The 27,425-nt window shown below is 37.1% G+C and overlaps 6 protein-coding genes and 2 long non-coding RNA genes across 15 annotated transcripts in view; 5 read left to right on the forward strand and 3 right to left on the reverse strand.

The window, feature by feature from the left end:
* Positions 1–1,793: 1,793 nt before the first annotated feature.
* Positions 1,794–5,098, reverse strand: LOC149616076 (uncharacterized). The gene is made up of 2 exons (XM_089856701.1): positions 3,602–5,098; positions 1,794–3,520 (listed from the first exon to the last, which is right to left on the reverse strand). Exons 1-2 carry the CDS (start codon positions 4,566–4,568, stop codon positions 2,184–2,186), a joined length of 2,304 nt encoding a protein of 767 aa, XP_089712827.1. The 5' UTR covers positions 4,569–5,098; the 3' UTR covers positions 1,794–2,183.
* A 1,131-nt stretch (positions 5,099–6,229) lies between these two features.
* LOC149616077 (uncharacterized) lies at positions 6,230–8,658 on the forward strand. Of its 2 annotated transcripts, XR_016375856.1 has the most exons (3): positions 6,230–7,883; positions 7,958–8,348; positions 8,416–8,658. It is a non-coding gene; the product is annotated as an uncharacterized LOC149616077 (long non-coding RNA). The 2 variants fall into 2 exon arrangements; XR_016375855.1 differs by having other exon boundaries at positions 7,958–8,658.
* A 2,224-nt stretch (positions 8,659–10,882) lies between these two features.
* On the forward strand, positions 10,883–11,984 carry LOC149616078 (uncharacterized). The gene is made up of 2 exons (XM_089856803.1): positions 10,883–11,536; positions 11,631–11,984. The coding sequence occupies exons 1-2, from the start codon at positions 11,000–11,002 to the stop codon at positions 11,745–11,747; spliced, it is 654 nt and encodes a 217-aa protein (XP_089712929.1). The 5' UTR covers positions 10,883–10,999; the 3' UTR covers positions 11,748–11,984.
* Positions 11,985–12,390: 406 nt separating this feature from the next.
* LOC149616079 (uncharacterized) lies at positions 12,391–16,721 on the forward strand. Of its 7 annotated transcripts, none has more exons than XM_089856346.1 (3): positions 12,391–16,433; positions 16,503–16,583; positions 16,668–16,721. In XM_089856346.1, exon 1 carries the CDS (start codon positions 12,391–12,393, stop codon positions 13,036–13,038), a length of 648 nt encoding a protein of 215 aa, XP_089712472.1. In that variant the 3' UTR covers positions 13,039–16,433; positions 16,503–16,583; positions 16,668–16,721. The 7 variants fall into 7 exon arrangements, with proteins under 7 accessions (XP_089712472.1, XP_089712471.1, XP_089712474.1 ...); XM_089856345.1 differs by having other exon boundaries at positions 12,391–16,326; positions 16,389–16,433; positions 16,503–16,721; XM_089856348.1 differs by lacking the exon at positions 16,503–16,583 and having other exon boundaries at positions 12,391–16,326; positions 16,389–16,433.
* LOC149616080 (uncharacterized protein F54H12.2-like) lies at positions 14,481–15,791 on the reverse strand. The gene is made up of 2 exons (XM_089856147.1): positions 15,213–15,791; positions 14,481–15,098 (listed from the first exon to the last, which is right to left on the reverse strand). Exons 1-2 carry the CDS (start codon positions 15,789–15,791, stop codon positions 14,481–14,483), a joined length of 1,197 nt encoding a protein of 398 aa, XP_089712273.1.
* Positions 16,722–17,388: 667 nt separating the features above from the next.
* On the reverse strand, positions 17,389–17,715 carry LOC149616081 (uncharacterized). Its single transcript, XM_089856148.1, has one exon. It carries the CDS (start codon positions 17,713–17,715, stop codon positions 17,389–17,391), a length of 327 nt encoding a protein of 108 aa, XP_089712274.1.
* Positions 17,716–21,326: 3,611 nt separating this feature from the next.
* On the forward strand, positions 21,327–23,822 carry LOC149616082 (uncharacterized). Its single transcript, XR_016375917.1, has 2 exons — positions 21,327–21,432; positions 23,584–23,822. It is a non-coding gene; the product is annotated as an uncharacterized LOC149616082 (long non-coding RNA).
* Positions 23,823–26,316: 2,494 nt separating this feature from the next.
* The window catches only part of LOC149616083 (uncharacterized), a 28,610-nt gene continuing 27,501 nt past the window's right edge, over positions 26,317–27,425 (forward strand). The window contains exon 1 of the mRNA XM_089856329.1: positions 26,317–26,435. Coding sequence (XP_089712455.1) covers positions 26,357–26,435 — 79 coding nt within the window. The 5' untranslated portion in view covers positions 26,317–26,356. The remainder of the gene's footprint in view (positions 26,436–27,425) is intronic.

Here is a 27,425-nt window from a genome sequence, read left to right on the forward strand (position 1 = left end):
AGTTTACATTGAAATATGAAGTCAATAATGTTTTTAAAGTATTTATTTCACATAGATTTTGCAAAAAGCAGCAGCTACAACGACACAATTTGCCCGCCAAAATCTGTTCGTGCATGCTCGAACTACTACGAAGATGAAGAAGATAATAAACCTATAGTAAAATGTGTTTGCAATTGCCGAGAATATGCACACTGTAAAGGTTACCATGTGTTCCGATCCCCAGAAAGAGGCCTTTTGCTGTTTTACGAGTTGCCGCAAAAAACACGTTGGCGAGTGCGGTTGCAGAAGAAAAACAAGTTGGGAAACCAAAATAAACCTCTCCGAGTCGAGACGAATTTACTTTCCAAACACAGGTCCACCATGGACGAACTAATACTGAAGGACGGATGGCAGATGGAGAAAGTTGTTGGAGAAATACTTGTTCATTCGCCTTCTAGCCGTCTTATTTTGTCTAGATGGCGCTAGCGTTTTCCGGGATTTGACTCCGCATTTTCATAACCCCCTCCATTTTCGAGCTGTAAGCTTAACATTGGTTGTTTTGTCGCTTAGTAATGGGCTGCCATTGGTTCTTCAGTATTACTTCGTCCATGGGTCCACCAGCCAATGAGAAAACCGGAAATACGTAGCTCAAATTAGCGGGATATCGCGAAGACCATTTATAAAGGTTTAATCGTTTAACATTTCCCTGTGTATTCTCATAAGTCTAATGAGGACCTAATATCTATCACTTAAGTGTGTATTTAACTTTCGGCTCACTCTGAACCGTTAACACTTCTTGTAAGAGGACACGAAACAAGATCAATTCTAGTTTAAATCTAGGGTATCTTGTTTCATAGACCTAATCGCTTCAACACTTACATAGAGACGAAGTATTAAAATCCATATTATGTAGTGAAATTAAAAGTTGCGTTTACACTATATATAAATGTAGTAAAGCTGAATTAAAAAGTAAACACCAAATTTGAAATGTTAATATCAAAAGATGTTCTTGGAATATTGAGATGAAACAGAGCTTTATAGCTACACAACTACTAAAAGAATCGTAATGCCGAAAATTATTTAAAATATTTCCATTTAATATTCTGCAAAAAGGAAATGTTATCGTTTTGAAAGAGATCTTATCATCCTACTCGCTTTATATTAACTTTGATATGCGTGTAGTGTTTCGATTCAGATGCAATCTTCATTACTCGTTCTATATAAACTCTCACTTGTGTCACTTAAAAGAAATAAGTTTATCTTAAATAATTAATTAAATAGAATGATATTAATTATTTTAATCGCCAGTAAATAACTTTAAAAATAGTTAAATCGTTTAAAATAAAGTTGTTCCTATTATCTTTCGAAACTTTCCTAATATTGACGTTTAAAGTGAAGGGTACCCCTCTTGCCCGCTTTCTTCAAATTTTGGGGTATATATACGATTCATTTCCATTATAATAATAGATAATAACGCATGGTTGAAGCCCTGCCATTGGGAGGCTAGACGTTTCTCGTAACCCTAGCCGATCGCCGCGTATATCTTGAAACCAATAATAGATAAAAACGCATTCGCGTGAACCGATGGTGGAAGCACTGCCATTGGGAGGCTAGACGTTTCTCGTAACCCTAGCCGATCGCCGCGTATATCTTGAAACCAAACGATGACGAAGGAAAAGAAGCCAGAATGGACTGACTGGCGTCCATGTGGAATGGACAAAGGCCTGAAGATGGTGGTGCATAGAAGCTGGTGTCAATGTGTGTAATGTATGTTAGTCGAGTGAATAAACGAGGGTTAAACTAATAGCTTAACTGATTTTTATTGTGGGTTTAGCTCTCTAGTATTTACATGCGGCCTCGTATTAGAGAGCCGGGAACGAGAATGTCTTCCGTTTCTCTCCTAAGCGGAGTTCAGAGCCCGTAGAGCATGGCGCGCTCTAGCGGGAGTAGTGGGCGGCGGGAGTTATGAATGTGAATGTTACAATACCTCCCTTTTTTTTTGAAATGAACTGTTACAGAGAAAGGGCATGTGTTCGAAATACTTAAAATTACTGAGGAACTTATGAATGAGCAAATATTATTATCAATTAAGATTATTATGGAACTTATACAGGAATAAGTAGTAATTAAAAAAAACTTAGGTTATCATAATCAGTAGTGCCTATTCTTAATTCGGAATGTAATGTCTAATCTTAGTTAATAGTTCATTTGGAAATATAATCCTTGTAGCGCGAGGGTGGTTGCGTTGTGCGAACTGGCCGGCTTCTCGGCAGTGATGGAGTGCTGGAAGGCTCTGGTGGTCGGGTCAACGTTAGCTGGGTGCTAGTTGTTGTGACTTGGCGAAGAGTCGGTGTATCCAGTTGTCTAGGCGTTACAAGTGTTCGGTTTGGCGTAGCCCGAGGCGTTGGGAGTGACGTCGGCGCGACGTTGTTGCGGGAAGTGCGGATTTCCGGGTAAAAGTCGAGATCGATGGATGAATCCGGATCGGAACGTAGGTCAGGTATGGGGTGTGCGTTGGGACGTACTTGATTAACGTGTCGTCGGATCAAACCTTTCGAGGTGTTGATCTCGTACATCATGCGTCCAAGGCGTTTAGTGACGACACCCGGAAGCCATTTGCATCCAACTCCAAAATTTTTAGCGTAGACCGGCGTCTCAAGTGTGTAAGATCTGGTAACACTATCGGAATGATCGTCGTCGATCGTGGCTTTACCTTGATCGAGATCTGCTTGGTGCAAAATGCTTGGCGGGGGTTTCAAAACGGGAACGATCGGAGAAGCGAATTCTGAGTATGGAATTCTCTCAATGATTCCGGCGGCTTCCAAGCGGAATAACTCATCTTCGACTCTTGATTTCATGGCATAGGGGACGGACCTCGCTTTGCAAAATTTAGGTGTTATGTTAGGCTTAACATATAGCTTGACCTTGAAATCTTCGAGTTTGCCGAGACCTGGTTGAAATAACGCCTTATGACTGGTCAGGACGCCATCCAAGGTTAACGGTTCGGCCATAGTTGGTGCAGTTCCAGGTGCAGGTGCGCTTGAAGCCACTCTCGTTTGGTTGACGGCTAATTCCTTAAGCGATGGTAAGATGGCCAGCGCTGAATATAGCCATTTTCGTCCGCAGAGGCTCGGTCCTGTACCTTGGTTCACGAGCAAAGGTAAGGTGCTAGTTCTACCATGGTATGTGGCGGTGACTAGGCATGTACCGAGAATATCAAGACCATTTCCGGTGTAGGATTTTAAGCGCTTCGGGAACGGTTGTAACGTGCCGGCTCCCGATAGGTCGTTGAACACAGATTCCGATATTATCGTGAATCCGGAACCATTATCTACTTGAAATGGTAGGTTTTTCCCATTGACGTTGATGGAGATGATTTCAGGAGGCGGGGCCTCATCGTCTCTGAGGTTAACGTCAGGATCTCGTGCATTCTCAGGCTCGAGATGGCAAAGATATTGCTCTTGAATAGGCGCGATAGTTTCATCCAAGGAGTCATGAACGTGGTTGGTACCATCAGTATACATTATGTATTCTTGGTGAGGTAAAATGGGTTCATCGTCGGACGATTCGACCACATTGTTTGTTCCACTATTATAGTCATACATTATGTATTCTTGGTGAGGTAAAATGGGTTCATCGTCGGACGATTCGACCACATTGTTGGTTCCACTATTATAGTCCCTTGTTTTCTTCCTACCATTGCCTCGTTTCGGGGCTGATTTGTCTTGCTTCATTGAGTAGCAAGCTTTGACTAAGTGTCCTGTTTTTCCACAGCCGCCACAAACAGCATTGATGTAAGGGCAGTTCGTGCCCACATGATCAGTCTTCGTGCACCTGGCACATTTCACGTTCTGATGTACATCATGCCTCACGTTGGATTGTCCATGCGTGTTTGATAGGTTCGGAGGTCTCATACGATTCCGATTAAAGGCTAGTTGCTTGTTAAAAGTATTAACAGCGTTGACGTGGTAATTTTCCACTTGCGGTATGGAGGACTTCAGTTCTTTCGCGTCTTTATTTATCATTTCCATTGACAGAAGTGCCTTAGTCGCGGCTGCCAAGTTGAAATTAGTTTCATCCTCGCCAGCTAACATGCGCCGATGCATTGCTTCATCGTTGATGCCCATCATAATTCGGTCTAAAATCATGGACTCGAGGTTGGCGCCGAAGTCGCAGTTTTCCGATAATTTCTTTAAGTCCGAAATGTATGAAACAACGCTTTCACCCGGAAGTCTGTTCCGTCGGTAAAACTTACAGCGAGAGATGCCTTTCGAGGGTTTTGGATTAAAATAAGTGCTCAAGTGTTCTACTAACTGGGTGTACGCGATATCAATGGGATCTTCAGGTTGAACGAGTCCCGCTAATAACGCAAATGTTTGATTGTCCAGTACAGTCATTAAAACGGCACGCTTGCGATCTTCTTCTTTTAGTCCATTGGCGATGAAGTAGGCGTTAAGCTTGGAAGAATACTGTTTCCACGAAATGGTTTGAGGATTAAAAGTTTCTAATAAACCTACTGTTCCCATTTGATAAATGTTAGTGGTGGTTGATGCTGCATCAGCCATTGCACGTGTGAAACTCGGAGTCATTAACGTTACGGCGGTATTCGTTAAGCCTCGGTTCGCGTGACTTGGAAGTCGGAGACGGCTATGTGAGCCGCGGGTTTTCCCGAGCTTGCTTCGTGGTCCACGAGGAGGAGATTAGGCCCGATTTTGTTCGGACTTGCTTGAGACTAGTTACGGATAACTATCGTCGTTTAGTTACGGATAACTATTGTCGTTGAGTTACGGATAACTATTGGTGTTGCTCACCGCGTTGGTTGCGTAGTTAATCACGGATGATCGTTGAATCTGTTCCTTTGTTTGCTGTGATCTTTGTTCATTTGTTTCGACGTCCCTCCGAAGTCGATCAGCAGAATCAGAAGTTTTGTTGCAGCTTAATAATACTTTGAGAAACCCATCTCCGTCGCCATTGTAATGTATGTTAGTCGAGTGAATAAACGAGGGTTAAACCAATAACATTAACTGATTTTTATTGTGGGTTTATCTCTCTGGTATCTACATGCGGCCTCGTATTAAAGAGCCGGGAACGAGAATGTCTTCCGTTTCTCTCCTAAGCGGAGTTCAGGGCTACGTTCAGTAACTGGAAATCGGAAAAAGCCGTTACCGCTACCGATGTGATTTTATCCGAGCGCTACGTCAGAGTGACGTCAGACGTCACTGAACGTTTTTTCTCTCTCTGTTGCGTTTGATGATAGTTTCCATGATGGCGTCTGCTACAGATCTTGGATTGAGTCGAAAACGAAAACTTAACTGTTATTTTTGTTATTAAACGAACTATCTAACGACGATGAAACGGAATTAACTTTAATTGCAGTTGATTTGAAAAGATCTAAAAAGAAAAATGTGTTATTGTTTCGCTAGTGGCTTTGGACTGGATTGTTCGCCATGGCGAACTTCAATTAATGACGTCATAAATACGATTCGCATCGAAAAAACCTGCTCTTCCAGCCGCTACGATCGGTGTCCCATCGATGCGTAGCGTGACGTAGAAAACGGAAGTGCGAAAAACCGTACAGTAAAAAAATCGGTCTCCGATGCGCGCAGCGCTGCGTACGCTAGCAGTTACTGAACGTAGCCCAGATCCCGTAGAGCATGGCGCGCTCTAGCGGGAGTAGTGGGCGGCGGGAGTTATGAATGTGAATGTTACAATGTGGAATTGAAGAAGAACAGAAGATGCTGGTGCATAGAAGCTGGTGTCAAGGTGAAATTGACGAAGAACAGAAGATGGTTGTGCTTGGAAGCTTGCAAGTACAGACTAGTGTCCATGTGGAGTGGACGAAAACCAAAGCTGGTGGTGTTGGAACTCAAGTAGAATAGCCAGATGAGACAACCCCAAATTTCCGTGAACTGTCAATGCAGTCCGGAAATTGGGAACACGTTTGCTCCGATACGCAAACTGCGAACGCGGTCACGTGGGGCGTGATAGACAGACAGACAGACACACAGACACGGCCGGTGTAATACCTCTCCGTGACATACGTCACTCGGAGAGGTAATAAATGGATGATTGTTATTATTATTTTGTTCAAAGATATGATTATGTATTTTTCCAAATAAAAAAACATTTTTGAACATATAAATTTCGAGATAAATTTTTACTTAAATATTACCAATAAATAAAAAGTACAGTTAACATAACATTTTGCCTAAAAAGAGCGTCTTGTTTTCTTAATATAAACGGAAAACATAAGTAGTGTAACCCCCCACTTCGTACCTCCGTAGGTGTAGAATGTAGGTGTAGAATGTAGGTCAAGGTCACCAGTGTAGGTCAATGACCTATGACGTAATGAGTGACGTAATCAACGCCCCCTCGCCGCCGGGGAAGCCCCTTCGCGGGGAAACCCGCGCGCCCCCTCGCGGGAAAATACCGCGCGCCGCCTCGCGGGAAAACCGCGAAATTTGAAAACCGCGCGCAAACTCGGGGTGAGTCTGCGCATGCGTATGACGGTCTCTTCAACTGTATCTGTGACGTCATTGGCGAGAAAACACCGTGCGCCGTCTATTGGGAAACTCCTCTCTTCTACAACTGTATCTGTGACGTCATTGATAAGAGAGAGATAGCTTTAAACGTACATTGACAAGGGTTAAATCTTCTACAACTGTATCTGTGACGTCATTAATAAGAGACGAGAATGGATAGCTTGAAACGTACATTGACAAGGGTTAAATCTTCTACAATTGTGACGTCATTGATAAGAGACGAAGATGAATGGATAGCTTTAAACGTACATTGACAAGGGTTAAATAGAAAATCTTTCTTTGAGAAAGTGTAATTATGGAAAATAAGTTAAGCCGAGTGTATTATAACAGTGAAAGTCCTCTCAGTTACGGTAGCGCAAAGAAATTGAAACAAGGAGTGAAAAATGTTTCGAAGAAAAAAATTAAGACTTGGCTTCAGTCTCAGCCAACATATACCATTCACAAAGCAAGGAGGATATACTTTCCAAGAAATCGTACTTACGTTACAACAGTCAGTGAAGTATTTCAGTGCGACTTGATCGATCTACAAAATCTTAAGAAAATAATAAAGGGTTTCAATATATTCTAACTATTATTGATATCCTCTCAAAATATGCTTGGAGTCTTCCTTTGAAAAATAAAACTAGTAAAGAGGTTTTGAAAGCTTTACGGAGAGTTATTAAAGAAAGCCGTTACGAATTAATGTTGATCAAGGTAGTGAATTTTTATCAAAATTGTTTAAAGATTATTTAAGAAAAGAGGGAATAAGTTTTTATACTAGTGTAGGTGCAACTAAATGCGGAGTAATTGAAAGGTTTAATAGAACTTTAAAGGATAAAATCTTCAAGTTGTTAACTAGAACGAAGAAACTAAATTACATTGATGCCTTACCAAAAATAATGAAATTCTACAATGCAACTGTACATTCAAGTACTGGTTTCGCTCTTATTGATGTCAATGAGAAGAAATTCCACCACAGAATTTGTATTAGTCTTAGACGTCGATATGATGCCCAACGATAACCTCCACGAAATGTTCCTGGAGTATGCCTGAGAAAATAGGCTCTTTCTCGAATCTCGAAAAGATGATAAAACTGTTTACGTTGTACCCGCATTCGAAATGAAAGAAATAGCCCAAATACCCAAGGATAAAACGGACAACGTTTGGAAATGATGGGCGCCCACCTCTTTTACATTGAGCTTTGTTGGAAATGTCAGAAACATATTGACTACGAAGCCTGGTATAGAGAACCAATGACTAATAAGTTAGCTGTCATTTTTGAAGTCTTGTGGAGAGATCCTTGGGAACCTTCTTCTTCAGCAGAAATTCAGCGCCTTATCATGATGAAAGGTTTAGACAATATGACTTTAATTTAAAAGTCAAGTAAGACCAAGATACCACCGTGTGTAGAAAGAAGAAACCATCGATAACTAACCCATTGATTGATATCTTTGTAGGTTTGCGAATTACACGTTGTAAGATACTAATTTTCAGTTTTAAATAACGCTTTTTGTCATCCATTATGGCCTGAAAATGGCCAACTCATTCCATAAAGAAAAGGATACCGATCAAGAAAAGAGCCGTATCTTATTTCGACAGTTCAAAACTGAACTAAAGGAAAAATATCCAGACTCCTCCAGGAAGTGCTACTGATCTCGAAGCTTCCATTTACATGAAAAAAAGAAGTAATTTATCAGGTTAGTTTTAAAGAGTAAGTAAAAAGAAAATCAAATCTACCTTCCATTGTGTATAAAACACTGGTCCCGGAAGCTTTGGAACAGATTTTGGCTGTTATGAAAAAACTGTCTCCATTGAGGAACTCTATTTAGATAATATAGGAGTTAAATGGTGTATATTCGTACAAGTTATTCTTATAATGACGTTATTTAATGTAAAGATTTGTATTTTAAAATAGGGATTTTGCTCATAAACTTGCATTGGTTTTGATAAGTAATCCAAATGTACCTTTTCATACTTTGGACCTATCAAATAACCTAAAAGAAGATAAAGGTAATATATTTACTAACGAAAAAAGAAATATCAAAGACAAATAACAACAATAGCTCTTCATTGTATTTCTTAATGAAATATCTCTTGTCAATTAATTGTAAAGAAAAACAGAAAATAAATGTTACCAATAAACATTGTGGTGAACTTTTTATGAGGATATTATTTCTGCATTTTTCATAATAGCACTGAACTGCCTATCTGTACGAGGTTGAATTCAGGGTTCGTACAAACCTGGGAAACTGGGAAAACTAAGGCAAATAAATAACTTTCAAAAATTCAGTGTTTTTCTTCTTGGCGGTCTAGTGTAAACATGTTTTACTGTGCTTTGGTGTGTTTTATTGTAGTTTTGTTGTGGTATAGTGTAGTTTTAGAGTGTTTTATTGTACTTTTATTGTGTTTTATTGTAGTTTTATTGTACCTTAGTGTATTTTTTTGTGTTTTACTGTGTTTTATTGTAGTTTTTTTGTATTTTATTGTAGTTTTATTGTACTTTTAGTGTATTTTATTGTGTTTTATTGTACCTTAGTGTATTTTATTATGGTATAGTGTAGTTTTAGAGAGTTTTATTGTACTTTTATTGTACTTTTAGTGTGTTTTACTGTGTTTTGATTTGGTTTTATTGCGTTTTACTGTGTTATGGTGTGTTTTTATTGTAGTTTTAGTGTATTTCAGTGTATTTTGTTGTAATTTAAGTTATTTGTCATAAATTCACAAAGTTTCTGTAAGACTCAATATCATATTGAACATAATAATACGTGGAACAAAGTATTTAGTTTATTATTAGTTTATTTAGTTCATTATTAGTTTATTATTATTAGTTTATTTAGTTTATTATTATTATTTATATATATTATGCATTTATAACATTAAAGTAAAACGAAATAAATTTCCTTACCTACATCCCCAATATAACTCCAAAATTATTATGATATTTTTCGTTTGAATCAACTAACCATTCCACGAACATCTGTCACGACAAAACGGAAACAGTAGGTGTACCATTTTTGAACGCTTTTCTCCCAATACCAGTTCAGTATAAATCTCTTCAACTAGAAAGTGTATTTTATTGTCCTTTTCGTGTATTTTATTATGGTATAGTGTACTTTTAGTGTGTTTTATTGTACTTTTAGTGTATTTTATTGTGTTTTACTGTATTTTCTTGTACTTTATTGTAATTTTAGTGTATTCTATTGTGTTTTACTGTATTTTCTTGTACTTTATTGTAATTTTAGTGTATTCTATTGTGTTTTATTGTGTTTTACTGTGTTTTATTATAGTTTTATTGTACCTTTGTGTAGTTTTATAGTGTTTTATTTTACTTTTAGTGTATTTTATTGTGTTTTACTGTATTTTATTGTAGTTTTATTGTACTCTTAGTGTATTCTATTGTGTTTTACTGTACTTTATTGTATTTTCTTGTACTTTATTGTAATTTTAGTGTATTCTATTGTGTTTTACTGTGTTTTCTTGTACTTTATTGTAATTTTAGTGTATTCTATTGTGTATTTTATTGTGTTTTACTGTGTTTTCTTGTACTTTATTGTAATTTTAGTGTATTCTATTGTGTATTTTATTGTGTTTTACTGTGTTTTATTGTAGTTTTATTGTACCTTAGTGTATTTTATTGTACTTTTAGTGTACTTTTAGTGTGTTTTATTGTACTTTTAGTGTATTTTATTGTGTTTTACTGTATTTTCTTGTACTTTATTGTAATTTTAGTGTATTCTATTGTGTTTTACTGTGTTTTACTGTATTTTCTTGTACTTTATTGTAATTTTAGTGTATTCTATTGTGTTTTACTGTGTTTTATTGTAGTTTTAGTGTATTTTATTGTACTTTTAGTGTATTTTATTATGGTATAGTGTACTTTTAGAGTGTTTTATTGTACTTTTAGTGTATTTTATTGTGTTTTACTGTGTTTTACTGTAGTTTTTTTGTACCTTAGTGTAGTTTTAGGTTTTCGTGACACCTTAAGCAATATGGTTTTTTGTTGGGGCATGCAAAAACATTTTCTAATTTAAAATAGTCTTTTACAACGTGATTACCGTGACACCAATCGGGAATATTGGGCGGTAATTGTGAGGGGCGCGTCATAAATAATTGTACTGTAGAAATGAAAGTTTATAATGCGCTTTAACTCGAAAACCTCTTGTGCCGAAAGATAGTTTAAAATGTTTGAATCGAGACACTCACCGGTTGCAGCGAGTGATTCTTCCAACAGTTGCTGGTTATAGACTTCGTTCCATAAAATACTATTAAGCTAGCTAGGATCCGAGACTTCGTTATACCTGAAGGTGAATAATATAGCGCCTATACCGTGTTATATTTTGCTCTCGGACCGAAAAATACTTTACTAACAACTTGCTATAACAAATTTCTATAAAAAGGTGAGTACTTTATACTTTTCAAATGGACTAGAAAATTTAGTAAGAGGGAAATAGTTATTTTATACAGCGAATCAGAGTAAGAGACACGCTCTTGTGACCGAAATGGAAGAAGAAAATATAATAGAATCTCCTAGAAAAAAACAAAAAATAGAAGACGTTAAAGTAACGTCTTTACAAGATATCGCTATAAAAAATTTGATGCATGTTTTTAAATATAAGTTGCATAATGAAAGATATTTTAATTTTAACGATGTAAAAAATTTTATACCGAAAACTTTTTGGGGGCAAATAGAATCCGTCTTTTTTAAAGCCGCCGAAGTAGAGAAACATCGACCACCTGGAACTTTCGAAGATTTGGATATAAGTATATCAAAATCGTCTATAGAGAGAAAAATAGTGTTCGACGAATTCATTCCCTTAACGTTTGAAGAATTTGAACTAGTGCATCGCAATCGGATAGAAACGCCACCATTTATCTTAACAAATGAACAAAATCATTTACATTACCAATATTTTGCAAAAATTTGCTATTGTGGTTGCCCTCAAAATTATAGACGAATATGTCCCGGTTGCTATTTTCATCATAGTTTAAACGATTGTTTAAACGCTAAATATGAACAGTTAACTGATCACTATCAGGTTAATAGTAAAGATGCGTTACACTATTATATCTGGAACTATAACAAAAGTTGGTGTTCCAACTGCATTTTACAACCATTATTCTCATTAAAAGATGCTGACGATTGCGAACAAACTACTGATTGGCATAGTCCGTCAAATAATTATCCCTTCGAACACGGTTTTATGGGGGAAGACATTAACCGTAACACTACTCCAAGACCTACAATAGAAGACGCGTTCTAACAGTTAATTACGTACAGGCGCCGCTCCAACTGAATTTTACCATAAACTCTAAATTTCCCTGAATTTTTGAAAGTTTTCCCAGTTACCCAGGTTTGTACGAACCCTGAATTCATCCTCGTAGAAATAGACAGTTCAACTATATTATGAAAAATACAGAAATAATATCCTAATAACTTAATTGATTGGTTAAGAAAATTAAAATTAATAATAAAACAGTTCACCACAATGTTTAATAGTGTCATTTATTTTATGTTTTTCTTTACAAACAAGAGATGCTTCATTACGAGTTTGTTTTTTAAAATGAAGAGCTATTGTTGTTGTTTATTTGTCTTTGATATTTCGTTTTTCGTTCCTTTTATTTTTTAATAAAATGAAGGGGCAGGGACTGAAGAAACGATTTCATCTGTTTCTGAGGTTTATTTCAAGTAACGTACTCTAGTCCCTAGATGCACACACGCGCTGCTGTTTTTCAATTAATCGCAATTTTTGACAATTACTTCTTAACTTCTTCAACGTAATTCGCGGGATATATATCCACGATGTCGTCTTGACGACTTTTGCATCAACCTTGCTCGTACGTATATATTAACGTTTTTCTAAAAAAAGGTTTTATTCACTTATTATAAATTATGGCATGCAGATTAAAATTTATTCATCCTTATCAAATGGTTTGCTCCGGACCAACTATGTCGGGAAAATCGACATTTGTATTTAAATTGTTGGAAAATAGTCGATTAATGATTGAGCCACCTCCAGATCGTATAGTTTATTGTTATTCTATGTATCAACCAAAATTTGACGAATTAAAAAGAAAAATTGGAAATATCGATTTTATAAAAGGTTTACCGCCTAATGACGAAGATTTCTTCGATAGGACTAAAAATAATCTGTTGATTTTCGACGACTTATCATCCGAGTGTAATAGTAGCAGTCAAATTTCTGATTGGTTTGTCAAGGGGTCTCATCATCTCAATACCTCGTTGATTTTAATTACGCAGAACCTCTTCGCTAAGGGGAAAGAGGCCAGGACAATAAGTCTTAATTGTTCTTATATAATTATCTATAAGTCTCCGAGAGATTCGTCCGCTGTTGAATACCTAGGACGGCAAACGTTTCCCAAAAAGAAACATTTTTTAGCTAAAGCCTATGAAATGGCTACGGAGAAACCTCATAGTTATATATTAATTGATTGTAAACAGGACCAAGATGATAAACTACGTTTAAGGAGCAATGTCCTTCCTTCTGATGGTCCTATGATAGTTTTTGTCGAGGATTAAATTAACGCGAACTCTCCAAAATAAATTATTTACCATAACGATGGTACCCCGATCACTTCGTCCACACTATCCCTTCTTACACGTTTTAAAACATAGTAAACAAAGAAAAAAAATTCTTAAAAATAGTAGCAATGCTCAGATAAAAGCTATTTGCAATATTTGTCATAATATTACAACTGGAGGCTTACCAATCACCAAGGCTCAAAAGGCAAAACTTAGGAGTCATAAAAGGGTTATAAGAAGATTAGCTCTGAAATCTTTGTCATTAAAAAAGAAACGTCGTTTGATGACTAATCAAACAGGAGGATTCTGGCCTTTACTACTAGGAACATTGGTCCCTAGTGTAATTTCGGCGATTAACGCTGTACGATGAAAAAAATGATACTAGTTCCGGCTTCTACAGTTTTGTCGGCCGTAGACAGAGAATTATCCGATTTAGACAAAGAAATGAGTGAAATTCTTGAAAAACCAGGAACATCCGAAACAAAATTGAGAGAATATTTGACAACGCTACAAAAGTTTCTAAACGTTAAGAAATTTGTTGAACCACCGACCGTAAAATTAAGTCAACCCCCTATTGTACAACCATTGCCAGTTCCAATGGTTCCGACATCGACACCTAATCTAATACCTACACTGCCTCCAAATATAATGCCATCAACACCTGCAAATGTGATGTCAACGCAGTCACCAGCAGCAACAGCACCAGCTCCGCCATTTACATTTACTGCTCCAGTATCTACTGTATTACCAAATCCTGAAAGGCTTAAAAAGAATAGGAAAAACAGTATGGCCCAAGTAATTCACGAATATCAAGAACTGAAAAAATTGTACTCTCCGCTTGAACTAAGAAGGAAACCTAAAAAAAATTCCAAACCAAAAGAAGAAGAATCAAACATAACTGTAAGACGACAAAACAAAAGACGAAAGACGGAAAATAAATGGATCGATTTATACGAATAAAGTTTATTGATTACAATACATGTCTTTATGATTTAATAAATGATTGCACATAAACAAAAGCACCATTGCTTCGTTATACATTAAATCATGAGGATTATATAAGTCTTGAATAATCATATCTAGGGTATAGCCGTTACACATGTTAAATAAATAGAAAATACAATGTAGTCCACACGTTTCTGACAAAGGATATTGTATAGGTACGTTGTTAAAATACCATTTACTAGCGTAAAGGTTAAGGTCTACAAGATTGTAGTAAAAAGGATCATTTCCGTAAGAATCAAAAAAGGTACCTATTCCATTATCTACGTAGATTGCTAACCAGTGAATGCCTCGGCTTGATTTTGGTTCCGTATTCAAACAAAAACAATATTTTTTCTGTCTGGGTGGTAATGGTTTTTGATCAAAGGCAAAAACACCGAGAAAAAATGGTTTTGTTACGGATTCACACGTTAAAAATTCGTTTATTTCTACGGTGTTCATTCTCCTGAGGGATTGTAAATCACGGTGCGATCTTTTGAAATTATTATTTCCGATTCAAATTCCGCGTAAACAATAGCCGTTACATTATGAACCAACGGAGACTTAAATTTCATTGATATTCTCAAGTTTCCTTGTTTATTCCGTGATAGATGGTCAGCACTAGCTTGCTCTTCCGGGGTTAAATCAAATCCGTAGAGAACGTTACCTTCTTTATATTCTTCGTAAGAAACACAATTTCCTTTATTTCTTTTGAACAAGTCCAAAGCCGTATAATTTGAAAGATACTCTCGGGAATACTCGTTAACGTTATAGTTTGGCGTAAATGGAGGGTTGGGAAATGTTTGGTTCCCTATTGTTAAGGCCAAGTAGTTTAAATTGAAATGAGCAAATTCGAAACCATTTAAACTCAGATCGCCGTTAAAGGCTGCCGTTCTAACTAAACCAATAATTACCCGGGCTGGCATTTTGTTCATAAATACATTTTCGCGTGTAATATCCGTTAAACCACTACTAATAGAAAAGTATTTTAACACGGTCCGGTTAATAGGGTAAATAACGTTATGCTTTTCATGAACCATAGCGTGAGCTAACATTATTTCCGCATTGACCTTAACCTTTTTAATTAGTAAAGTTACGTCTAATATTTTAAATTTAAATTTTTGATTTGCTATTGTTGAGATAATAGCAAATTCGTTTACTGACTTTATGAATCGAAACCTAACATCTACGTTATTTAAAAGAAACTTGTCCATTCGACACACATCAAGATGTAAATCACCGATCATATCAACGGGGTTTGAGAGGGCTACGCGATTTTTTCTTTTCAACATACCATTGTTATCATTTTTATTCGCAGCTAAAAACATTTTTGCGGCGTCTACTGGATTATCTTTGTAGTACATTTTTGCAGATAGATAGGAATTTTTTGCACTGTCACCGTAATTTAGATGCGTTTCAAAGAATGCCAAATACGGATAAGCGTTTGTCGAAGTATTAACTTGAGTATCTCCGAAAAACACATCTACTTGATTAAACAGAGCAGCGTGTAACAAATTCACAGGACCCACATCCGTTTCTAGAGCAGTTAATGCAGAACCATCATCTTTGAGTAATTTTACTCTAACTTGTAACAATGTTTTAGCCAAGTCCGTATAGAGATCATTAGATCCTGGAACAAAGAACTCAATAGGGCCTTGATCCGAAATTGATGCCAAAGGCTTGTAAATTACGTAGTCACTATTTTCAACATTGTAATTCGCCGGTGGCACCGCGAATAAATCCAGTTCTGACATCATACCCTCAACCATGTTTATTGTTTTTTAGTCCAAAAAGTCAGTCTTGGTTCGTTTTTTCTTTATGATTCGATTTCTAGTCTTCAGCTTTCTACGGCGACCCGAACCAGTTTGCGGTTGTGACAAGTGTTGACTCGCTTTTTGTAATAAATTTGCTCCAGCTTCGCTCAAATTAGATTTCAGAGACTCTTTTAGGTTTCTACCCGCAATGTAATCACCAGCTATTTTGGACCCAGTTCTTAGGGCTTCTCTTCCTAGTGCTTTCCCAACGGGCTTAAAAACTGGTGTTATAAATCTTATTAAGCTTTTAAAAATACTCCCAAGACCATTTCCTCTCTGAAATACTGGTCCCCGGAAGTGACTAAGACCACTTCCGGTAAGACCACTTCCGGTTTGGTTCAAGTAGTAATTTAGGTATATGTTACTTCGTGTCATGTTTGAGTATGAAATGAAGTTTTATCACTGATTTGTTTAACTTAAACATAATATTCTCTCCATAATCAGTTCTCATGTCTATTTCTATCATTTCAAATGACGGACATCTTAATGGGTAATAGTCAATGTTTTGAAACCGATGGACGGCTAACGTTGTTGATTTATCATTGACTATAGGCACAACCCTTAGTAACGGAGCATAGACATCACCAACTACTTGAGGTAGTATTAAATTTGTATAAATATATAAACTTGCAGTGCCCTTGTCAATATCCGCTATACTCTTGCTAGTTGAATTTCTAAGAGGATAGTCCATTTGATCCTCGTGAAACCCTAACAATCTTCCAAGACCCGACTTTTCTTTCGTGAACAGTAGATAATAATCATTTACACATTTGATATTTACTTTTCCGTCGGGATTCAGGTTTATTTTAATCATAGATCTATGTTCCGTAGGAATTTCATTGGTCATAGCTTCGATGACGTTTTCAATGCTTGTATATTGACCAGGTTGTATTTGTAATATTAACTCTCGAGCATTTTTATGACCTTTTCTCTTCCTGATATAGAAAAAATTATTGGAACTATCTAGGACGAGAGGGTCCTCTTTCTTTCTTTTAACGAGTTCTTCGGGAAACGTAAATCTTTCTTTTATCCATTCCATGGAACTCAATCCTAGGATTTTACCCATCTCCTCAGGTATTTGAACTTCATACCCATTTTTAGCCCTAAGGGCGCAAAAAGCTTTTTCATTATCGTCACTATATGCTACAAACATGTATACCGAAGATCGTATTTCCGGTGGTATGGCATTGTTCATAGTTTTTAATAAATTTTTGTACGCGTCGTAACCATCTCCGCGTAAAGTTCCGCCGGTAAATTGCACCTTAAATTGATCCCAAATATTGTCCGTATAATCGTAGACTCCGGCCCTAAAATAAAGATAGTCTGCAGACACATTATCCCAAGCTTTAGGTAAAAATGCTTCGGCTAAACCCACATGCCAGTTTCCATTCAAATGCAATGGAGCTGGTAATTGAACTTTAAAATGAGATTGCGTGTTTCCCGGAAACACGTTCATAGAAGCCGTACTCACGAGAGTTACGTAAAATGAATCGTTCGACATGACTCGTTAACTTTAAATGTTTTTTATTTTTCAATTACTATTCTATATATTTTACAAGATAACTTTTTGAAGTTCACATTCGTAAAAAGCTCCCCTTATTTCTTCATCATCAAAGTCCTTTACAATATAACAAACGGGGTTTCTGTACAGAAATTTTGAAATGATAAATATTTCCTTGGTCCAGTACCCTTTGTAACCCTTTTCGAACAAAGGTTTGCTTTTTGATAGCCTAACAAGATCACCGACCTTTAACATTGGTGGTTTTGCCCTAGATTGTTTACCATACAGACGTTTCCACACTAAATGCTCATTTTGCATATTGACATCAACAGGAGCCAAACCAGTACTTGAATGTACAGTTGAATTGTAGGCTTTCATTATTTTGGGTAAGGCATCAATGTAATTTAGTTTCTTCGTTCTAGTTAATAACTTGAAGATTTTATCCTTTAAAGTTCTATTAAACCTTTCAATTACTCCGCATTTAGTTGCACCTACACTAGTATAAAAACTTATTCCCTCTTTTCTTAAATAATCTTTAAACAATTTTGATAAAAATTCACTACCTTGATCAACATTAATTCGTAACGGCTTTCTTTAATAACTCTCCGTAAAGCTTTCAAAACCTCTTTACTAGTTTTATTTTTCAAAGGAAGACTCCAAGCATATTTTGAGAGGATATCAATAATAGTTAGAATATATTGAAACCCTTTATTATTTTCTTAAGATTTTGTAGATCGATCAAGTCGCACTGAAATACTTCACTGACTGTTGTAACGTAAGTACGATTTCTTGGAAAGTATATCCTCCTTGCTTTGTGAATGGTATATGTTGGCTGAGACTGAAGCCAAGTCTTAATTTTTTTCTTCGAAACATTTTTCACTCCTTGTTTCAATTTCTTTGCGCTACCGTAACTGAGAGGACTTTCACTGTTATAATACACTCGGCTTAACTTATTTTCCATAATTACACTTTCTCAAAGAAAGATTTTCTATTTAACCCTTGTCAATGTACGTTTAAAGCTATCCATTCATCTTCGTCTCTTATCAATGACGTCACAATTGTAGAAGATTTAACCCTTGTCAATGTACGTTTCAAGCTATCCATTCTCGTCTCTTATTAATGACGTCACAGATACAGTTGTAGAAGATTTAACCCTTGTCAATGTACGTTTAAAGCTATCTCTCTCTTATCAATGACGTCACAGATACAGTTGTAGAAGAGAGGAGTTTCCCAATAGACGGCGCACGGGGTTTTCTCGCCAATGACGTCACAGATACAGTTGAAGAGACCGTCATACGCATGCGCAGACTCACCCCGAGTTTGCGCGCGGTTTTCAAATTTCGCGGTTTTCCCGCGAGGCGGCGCGCGGTATTTTCCCGCGAGGGGGCGCGCGGGTTTCCCCGCGAAGGGGCTTCCCCGGCGGCGAGGGGGCGTTGATTACGTCACTCATTACGTCATAGGTCATTGACCTACACTGGTGACCTTGACCTACATTCTACACCTACATTCTACACCTACGGAGGTACGAAGTGGGGGGTTACACTACTAACATAAACAAGTTGGGGAACCAAAATAAACCTCTCCGAGTCGAGACGCAATTAAGATGTTTTTTCTTAAATAATTAAATAAATATAATTGATATTAATTATTTTATTAACCAGTAATTTACCTTAACTCTCGTTAAATCGTTTCAAGAAACTTTATTACTAAAACCATGTTAAACTTAGCTATTGATGACGTTCGAATTCAAGCGTATGCCTCCTTTAACAGTTTATTGAAATTTAGGGTATATAGAGCAATTGATTCACAATAAACGATAAGAAGAGCAGCAATTGCGTGAACCTATGTTGGGAGCCCTGCTCATGGGAGGCTAGACGTTTCTCGTAACCCTAGACGATCGCCACGTACTCCTTAATCTTAACGATGGGAATTGAAGTCAAAAAAATGTTTTTTGCCAACACGCTCACGCACAGATGGGTCTCGTACATAATCCCCCTGGACATAATCCCCCCGGACAAAATACCCCTATTTTGGATTTGCCAAGACTATTCCCCCCCGATTTTAGACGTGTTTGTACAAAATCCCCCCAGAGAAAACGTCCAGGACAAAATCCCCCCAGAGAAAACGTTCAGGACAAAATCCCCCAAAAGGAAAACTGTTCAACAAAATCCTACCGAAAGGATCATTTTATTGAAAATCCCCAGATAATAGGCATTTAGAAGTAAAGGTAAACGGAAGCCCAAATCCAAAGATTATCTTCAATAATAATGCAAAAGTATAATTCACAAGAGTGAAAGGTATTGCAAACAATGTTCCTAAACCAAAAGAAGTAAACTACTGATTTTGTTTTAACTTATTTCCAAAATTCCAATATTTTGGGAAAGGCGGCATTTTATGGTTAGTCAGCAATATTTTGGAAAAGGCGGTAATTTATGGTTAGTCAGCGATATTTTGGAAAAGGCGGAAATTTATGGTTAGTCAGCGATATTTTGGAAAAGGCGGAAATTTATGGTTAGTCAGCAATATTCTGGAAAAGGGGGAAATTTATGGTTAGTCAGCGATATTTTGGAAAAGGCGGAAATTTGTGGTTAGTCAAAAATATTTTGGAAAAGGCGGCAATTTATGGTTAGTCGGCAATATTTTGGAAAAGGCGGAAATTTATGGTTATGAGCAGTATTTTGGAAAAGGCGGAAATTTATGGTTAGTCAGCGATATTTTGGAAAAGGCAGAAATTTATGGTTAGTCAGAAATATTTTGGAAAAGGCGGAAATTTATGGTTATCAGCAGTATTTTGGAAAAGGCGGAAATTTATGGTTAGTCAGCGATATTTTGGAAAAGGAGGAAATTTATGGTTAGTCAGCGATATTTTGGAAAAGACGGAAATTTATGGTTAGTCAGCGATATTTTGGAAAAGGCGGAAATTTATGGTTAGTCAGCGATATTTTGGAAAAGGCAGAAATTTATGGTTAGTCAGCAATATTTTGGAAAAGGCGGAAATTTATGGTTATGAGCAGTATTTTGGAAAAGGCGAAAATTTATGGTTAGTCGGCAATATTTTGGAAAAGGCGGAAATTTATGGTTATCAGCAGTATTTTGGAAAAGGGGGAAATTTATGGTTAGTCAGCGATATTTTGGAAAAGGCTGAAATTTAGGCTTAGTCAGCGATATTTTGGAAAAGACGGAAATTTATGGTTAGTCAGCGATATTTTGGAAAAGGCGGAAATTTATAGTTAGTCAGCGATATTTTGGAAAAGGCGGAAATTTATGGTTAGTCAGCGATATTTTGGAAAAGGCGGAAATTTATGGTTAGTCAGCAATATTTTGGAAAAGGCGAAAATTTATGGTTAGTCGGCAATTCATACTATTTTCTCCATCATTGGTTCCGCTTTTCCTCGTAGGGGGAATACTACTATTTTTACTACTATCCTACTAAAAAAAATTCCACTGTGGAAAACGACCTCTAAAATAGGAATGACCCCTGAAGGGTTCGTCTCCAAGGTGGGGATTTCGTTCCGTAAGCGGGGGATTTTGTCTCCAATTTGGGAGGGATTTTGTCTCCAGTTTGGGGGGATTTTGTCTGCAAATGGGGGGATTTTGTCTTATGCCCATTTGGACGGGGGGAAATTTTTGGGGGGATTATGTCCAGGGGGATTATGGGAGTCACCCCGCACAGATACGTCCAGTGTAAATTCTTAATATTTTTAAAGATCTATTAAGAAATTATCTAAGCTAAAGCATCTAAACTCAAAATTGCCAATTGTGATATTGGCATTTTCATTTTATTTCCTTATTTTTCCGAATTTTTATTGCAGTTTTTGAATCGATCATTTATATAACATAATATAAAAAATACAATACTACGATAATTTAGAGTGCTTAGAACAATATCAATTGTATTCAACACAATGGACAATTTATGGTCTTAAAACCGAAGGCACATAGGATAAAAGCCACATTTTCGAACACCTATCGCATACGGCAAGTTATTTTCAAATTTAACCTGAATTCTCTGTTCACGTATTAAGAAGACTGTCACGATCATGAATTATTTCAATAGTATCGTTGCTACTTGCTGCATCGTGTTTGCGATCGCCGGTAAGTTTAAATGGAAATATAGAGAGCTTTCAGATGGGATAGTAGTACGTCACACCCTACCAAGTCTTACCGCTGTTCTGGTAACCATATTGGGTTGGGTGGTCTCAGCTTCATTCCAGCTTTAAACCCACCAATATGGCAGCGTAAATTATGTCACGAGACTCTGCTCCTCCTCCAACTGAAAGCTCTCTATAACACGCCATTTCTTCCAATCAACCTTTTAAACGCAAATAGTTCTTAATTTTTTAACTAGTTTTTACGTAGTTTATTAATAGGGGATTGTAAAAAAGATTAGGAGGGGAAACAAATAGGGGGAAGGCACTAAAAAGTGTTTCGTCACGTGGTGCAGCTGCTTTGAACCTTTATTTATAAAAAATGAACATCAATGTAATGCAAACGAACTTCATATTGCACGTAGTAAAAGAAAAACTCACCTTCAGTTTTAAATTAAAACGTTTAATTATCTGCAGCGCCCAAATCAACCAAATTAAGGTTTTCAGTTAGGCCTTGTCCCACCAAAAAAAAAAAGATCATGGGCGGGGGAGGGGGTGTAGTAGGACGTTTTAAATATGTCCAGCCTTCTTTTTAAAGTTATCTGGCAGTACTGAAAACACTTTCACGTGACCTCTTTCTTTTTTACAATCCCCTATTAAAATTACGGTATATATTGAGATTAAGAAACGTAATTGTTTTCGCGGGTTTGAAAATGTTCAGTTTCATCGGGCAGTGTTGAGATGGCCCCACTTCGTTAGCGCCTTTTCTTTAACCCAAGCTAACTCCGTCATGCCTTACTGACGCAAAACACGATCGAGTGCGCTACGCAATAGCAGACGATACTTGAAATGTTTCAGGATTCCTGCGCTTATTTCCGGCCCTGCTTGGCGGTTGGCGGTATTTCTCATTAAGACTCGGATATTTTAGTTTTCAAATATCTTGGTTCAAAAATCAACATATACTGGACTCGTTTTAAGTTGTCCGCTCCAGGGTGGGAAATAAGGATTATTTTAAAACTGGAAATTGGGCCAGCAACCCCTCCTGGCCTGGAATAAATAAACTGGTCCATGACCACTGACCAGGGCACGTCGTCTGCTAAACTAAAGACGTGGATAATTAGAATAGTTGAGTTAATGCCTGGACTCTGGTTACCCTTGAATTTTCTTAGTGGTCCCGTGGACCACTGACCCCCATCAGGTTTAATTTTTAAACAGGCCCAGGCAATTTTTGAACTGGTCATTTGCCCTGTGCTACCGTCTTATTTCCCACGCTGGTCCGCTCTCACTTTTGATCAGGAAAATGAACGTAAGATGACGCGGTCAAACAAAAACGGTAGAATGGGCCTTAAAGCTACCGCGATTTTATACATTTACGTTAAAAAAATCTAGATTCTTGGATTCATTACTTAAATTCCTTCCTTTAACCAGAAGTACTGAGCTAACCAAATTCTTCACTCGGCGAAAGTGAATATTCTTGATAACACAAGAACGGTTGGCCCTCTAGTAGCGGTTTCTGAATTTTCCCTCCAAAACGTGAGACGCTCGCGGTGGTAGACGGCCGAACTAGATTCAAGGAGCAGGGTCCGTGTTCCGCCGCTTTAGGTTGAGGGGAAGGGGGATAGGAAATGTTTTTGGAACTCGACCAAATTTTTTCTCATAGCGTTTTTCTTTGAGGTGATCCGAGCGCTCCCGGAGCGCTCCGAAAAAAAATCGTCTTTCATTGGGAAAAAACGAGCTGCTCCGAGACGGAGGCGCGTCTTACAATGGCCCAGTCGCTCCCTCCCGGTTTGCACCCGGATTGATCCCAACCGCTCCGACTCTAGAGACGGAGCGACCAAAATGGAGCGCCTGATGACGTCACAAAACTGCTCTGAAAAAACTTTTGTCTTTCATTGGGAGCAACTACATTCGGTCCTCCGAGCTAGAGCGGTGACGTAACACGAAAATATGGAGCGATTTCGAAGCGCTCTCAGGAGACCACAAAGGAAAACGCTATCAGTAGTGTAGGCGCGTGGGAAGCGGCATAAAATGCTCAAATTTGTTCACTAGTGCCAGGATCTACTATCAATGCTAGAGCCCTTCACTTCTAGTCTCATCTCACTTCTGCTTTAACTTATGAAAAACACAGTTCGATTTTTCAATTATTTGTTTCACGTAGATTTTGCGGCAAGCAACAATAACACAGTTTGCCCTCCAAAATCTGTTCGAGAATGCTGGTCAGGAAAAACAGATCGCAATCCTAACGCTAGAGAAAAATGCCGATGCAGTTGCACTGCTTATAGAAATTGTGAAGGTTACGAATGTCCCAGCTCCTGGCCACAGCCCTATTGCTGTTTTTTAAGTTGCGGCTTGAGAGGGGTCGGCAGGTGCGAGTGCAGAAAAAAAATAAACGGATGATTGTTATTTTTTTAAGGCAATGATTATGTATTTTTGGAAATAAAGAATACATTTTTGAACATATAAATGTAATCTTAAATATTACAATTTAAGGATACGTTCAGGAAACATAACATTATTGGTTAAAAGAACGCCCTTTTTCAAAACAAAAACAAAAAATAAATGAGCCCTTTTTACAAAATAATTAGCATTTGATTAGTCTTAAAAAGTGGCCTACTGCGCCGCCATTGTTTAGTGGCGTAAGAGGTTAGGTTTAGCAGATGCCACTTAAAAATGGCGGCACAGTAGTCCTTGTTTTTAAGAATAATTAAATCTTAATTAATGTGTAATAAGAAATCCATTATTTTTTGATATTTTTAATTTAATATTCAGAGAAAAGTCCTTTCTTTTAAGATAAAATGATATGATAACTGAACCTTTTCTTCCACATTACCTATCAAAATTGCATCGTTATCGACTATATTATAATGCTTTTTATTCTAAAACAATTTTGATTAAATTTCTATAATAAAATTATCTGAACTGAATCATCTTAACTGCCAACGTTTTCATTTTATAAAGTAAACTCATGGGATTCGTACGGATAACCCTGATAAGTCAGGGATATGGAAATTAGGGGAAATAGTCAGGCATAAGTCGTACTTATGGAACATATCTTATAAACTTATGACTAAACTATGCTACAGCTCACACTATGAGTCCACATAAATTAAATTTGATAAATCGTTAAATTGACAACACCATAATAATAATTTCCATATAGTAAGTATAATTTTAGTCACACTATGAGTTCACATATCTATAATAAATTTGATAACGTTAAATTGGCAATACCATAATAATTTCCATATAGTATATAAAATTTTAGACACACTATGAGTCCAGATATCTAAAATAAATATGATAACGTTAAATTGACAATACCATAATAATTTCCATATAGTATATAAAATTTTAGACACACTATGAGTCCAGATATCTAAAATAAATATGATAACGTTAAATTGACAATACCAAAATAATTTCCATATAGTAAAAAAAAATTTAATCCTTATGTATGAAATTTAGGAGTTTTGGTATTTAAGAGAGTAATTTACACTCACTGCGAGTCGTCTTTCGGTTGATTTGGTTATTTCTTTCGACAATGAAGATATTTTTGAATTTCGTTGCAATTTTCTGCATCGTCCTTGCGATCGCCGGTAAGTTTAAACGGAACTAAGTATTCAATAGTAATAATTATCTGATACAAGCAAATTCTTCTAATTGATCTTTTAAACGCAAAAAGTTCTTAATTTTACAGGGCCGGTACCCGGTAGGCCCTTGTAGATATGACTTAACACTAATCCACCTCTGTGTGTATTGATAAGTGTATTTGTTTTTACAAAAAAATTGGTTTCTGGCTCTTAAGGCCTTTCAGACTAAACTAAAACTTATGTTTACGTTGGTGAAGTCGCTTCGCTCGCTTCAGTAGACTCGTGTCAACAACTTCGCAAAATATTTTCACGGATTTTTACCTCTCCGAGTGACGATGACGGCACGATGAGGTATGTCCGTGTGTGTGTCTGGCAGTCAGTCTGTCACCGCGCTCACAGTTAGCAAATCGAAGCAAACGTGTATGAAATATCCGGAACGCGTTCGCAAAAAGAAATATTGGCTTCTACTCGTGTTAGATGTACGCGGCGATCGGCTTAAGTTAGGATAAACGTCTAGCCTCCCAATGGCTGGGCCGGAGCCTCCGAAATGAACTAGGCCCATGCGTGTCGCGAATCGAGAATATTTTTTAAACCAATTTAGTTCGCCGTGGTTTTACGCTTGGGGGCGCTTATATTACCGTAAAATAAACAAAGTTCAACCCCGTGACCCTGTCGACTGCTTATGTTATTGGGTCAAGGTCGCGGATTGTAAGTATAAGTTTTTATTACTCTTACAGAATTATTTTAATTGAAATAATTTATTTTGTTGTCATCAATACAATCTAACCGAAAGATTCAATAAAAAGTGAATAACCCCTAAAACATTTACGTTAATTTTAGGATGAAACTTTTCTGTATCATAAAAATTTTATGACTGACCCCTAAAATATCAACGATAATTTAAGGAAGACCCCTGTCACAACGGCAATATAAGCGCCATCTCGTACACATATATGGTGAAAATATTTTCCTTAACAAACTGGATATTTCCCCACATAAAATTTGACATGCATGGGACTAGTTCATTTCGTAGGCTCCGGCAGGGCTTCCACCTAAGTTTCACGGAATTGCGAATTTTCTTATCACTTCCAAAAATTCTTAAAGATACATACCATAGAATTCAACAGTCAATGATTTTAGGGAAAACGTTTCTTCAAACGACTTAACTAAATTACCGACGATTAAAATAATATCAATTATATTTAATTTTTTGAGATAAACTTCTTTGCCTTACTCAGTCATAGTCGATTGAGCTAGTCATTAGCAAACGATATATGAACCGTTTAGGATTCTTTGCGGTATTTGTCATTTTGGATTCGGCTATTTTACTATTCAAATATCATGGTTCAAAAATCACTATATACGCGACTCATTTTATTAAGTTGTCTGCTCTCTCACGTCTTAACATACCGACAGGAAGGTAAGATTTTACCAGAAGTAAGATGAGACTAGAAGTGAAGGGCTCTAGCATTGGTAATAGATCCTGGCAATAGTGAACAAATTTGAGGATTTGACGCCGCTTCAATCGCGCCTACACTAGAGAGAAAAAAATTGGTCGAGTTCCAAAAACATTTCTTACCCCCTTCCCCTCAACCTAAAGCGGCGAAACACGGACGCGGGTGCTTCAATCTAGTTCAGCTGTCTACCGCCCGGGAGCGTCTCACGTTTTTGGAGGGGAAATTCAGAAACCGCCACTAGAGGGCCAACCGTTGGCGTGTTATCAAGAATATTCACTTTCGCCGAGTGAAGAATTTGGTTAGCTCAGTACTTCTAGTCTCATCTCACTTCTGATTTTACTTATAGTCTGAATGGGCCTTAAAAGGACAGCAATATTAGGCATTTTCGTTAAAGATTCCTGGTTACAATACTTAAATTCTTTCCATTAACTTATGGTCAATCAAATGAAAATCACTGTTATATTTTAAAATGATTTATTTCATATAGATTTTGCAACAAGCTACAATAGAACAATTTGCCCGCCAAATGCTAAGCGTTTGTGCATTCAGTACGGCCCTAAACGTGTTCCACCAAAGTGCTTTTGCAGTTGCGATGTTGCTGAAAATTGTGAAGGTTACGATTGTCCCAGCGAATACCCAGAGCCCTTTTGCTGTTATATCAGTTGCGGTATGAGAAACCCTGGCAGGTGCGGTTGCAGAAGAAAAATAAACGGCTGATTGTTATGTTTTTCAAGGCTCTGATTATGTATTTTTCGCAATAAAAAAACAGTTTTGAACCACCTCTGAACTTATAAATTTAAACTTAAATATTACAAAAGAAAATTTCAGATATTATAACATTATACCAAGAAGTTATATCAGTATCTCAGAGAGAAGGTATAAGATGCCTTTGTATTCGCGCGCCATAGTCCCAGTCCCCCTTTCAAAATACAAGGGGGACGTAAAAGGAGGCG

Source organism: Phalangium opilio, unplaced genomic scaffold (genome assembly GCF_054372755.1).
Source record: "Phalangium opilio isolate 3A_F unplaced genomic scaffold, DU_Popi_V2 ptg000217l_1, whole genome shotgun sequence".
In the NCBI taxonomy this organism is placed as follows: Eukaryota; Metazoa; Arthropoda; class Arachnida; order Opiliones; family Phalangiidae; genus Phalangium; species Phalangium opilio.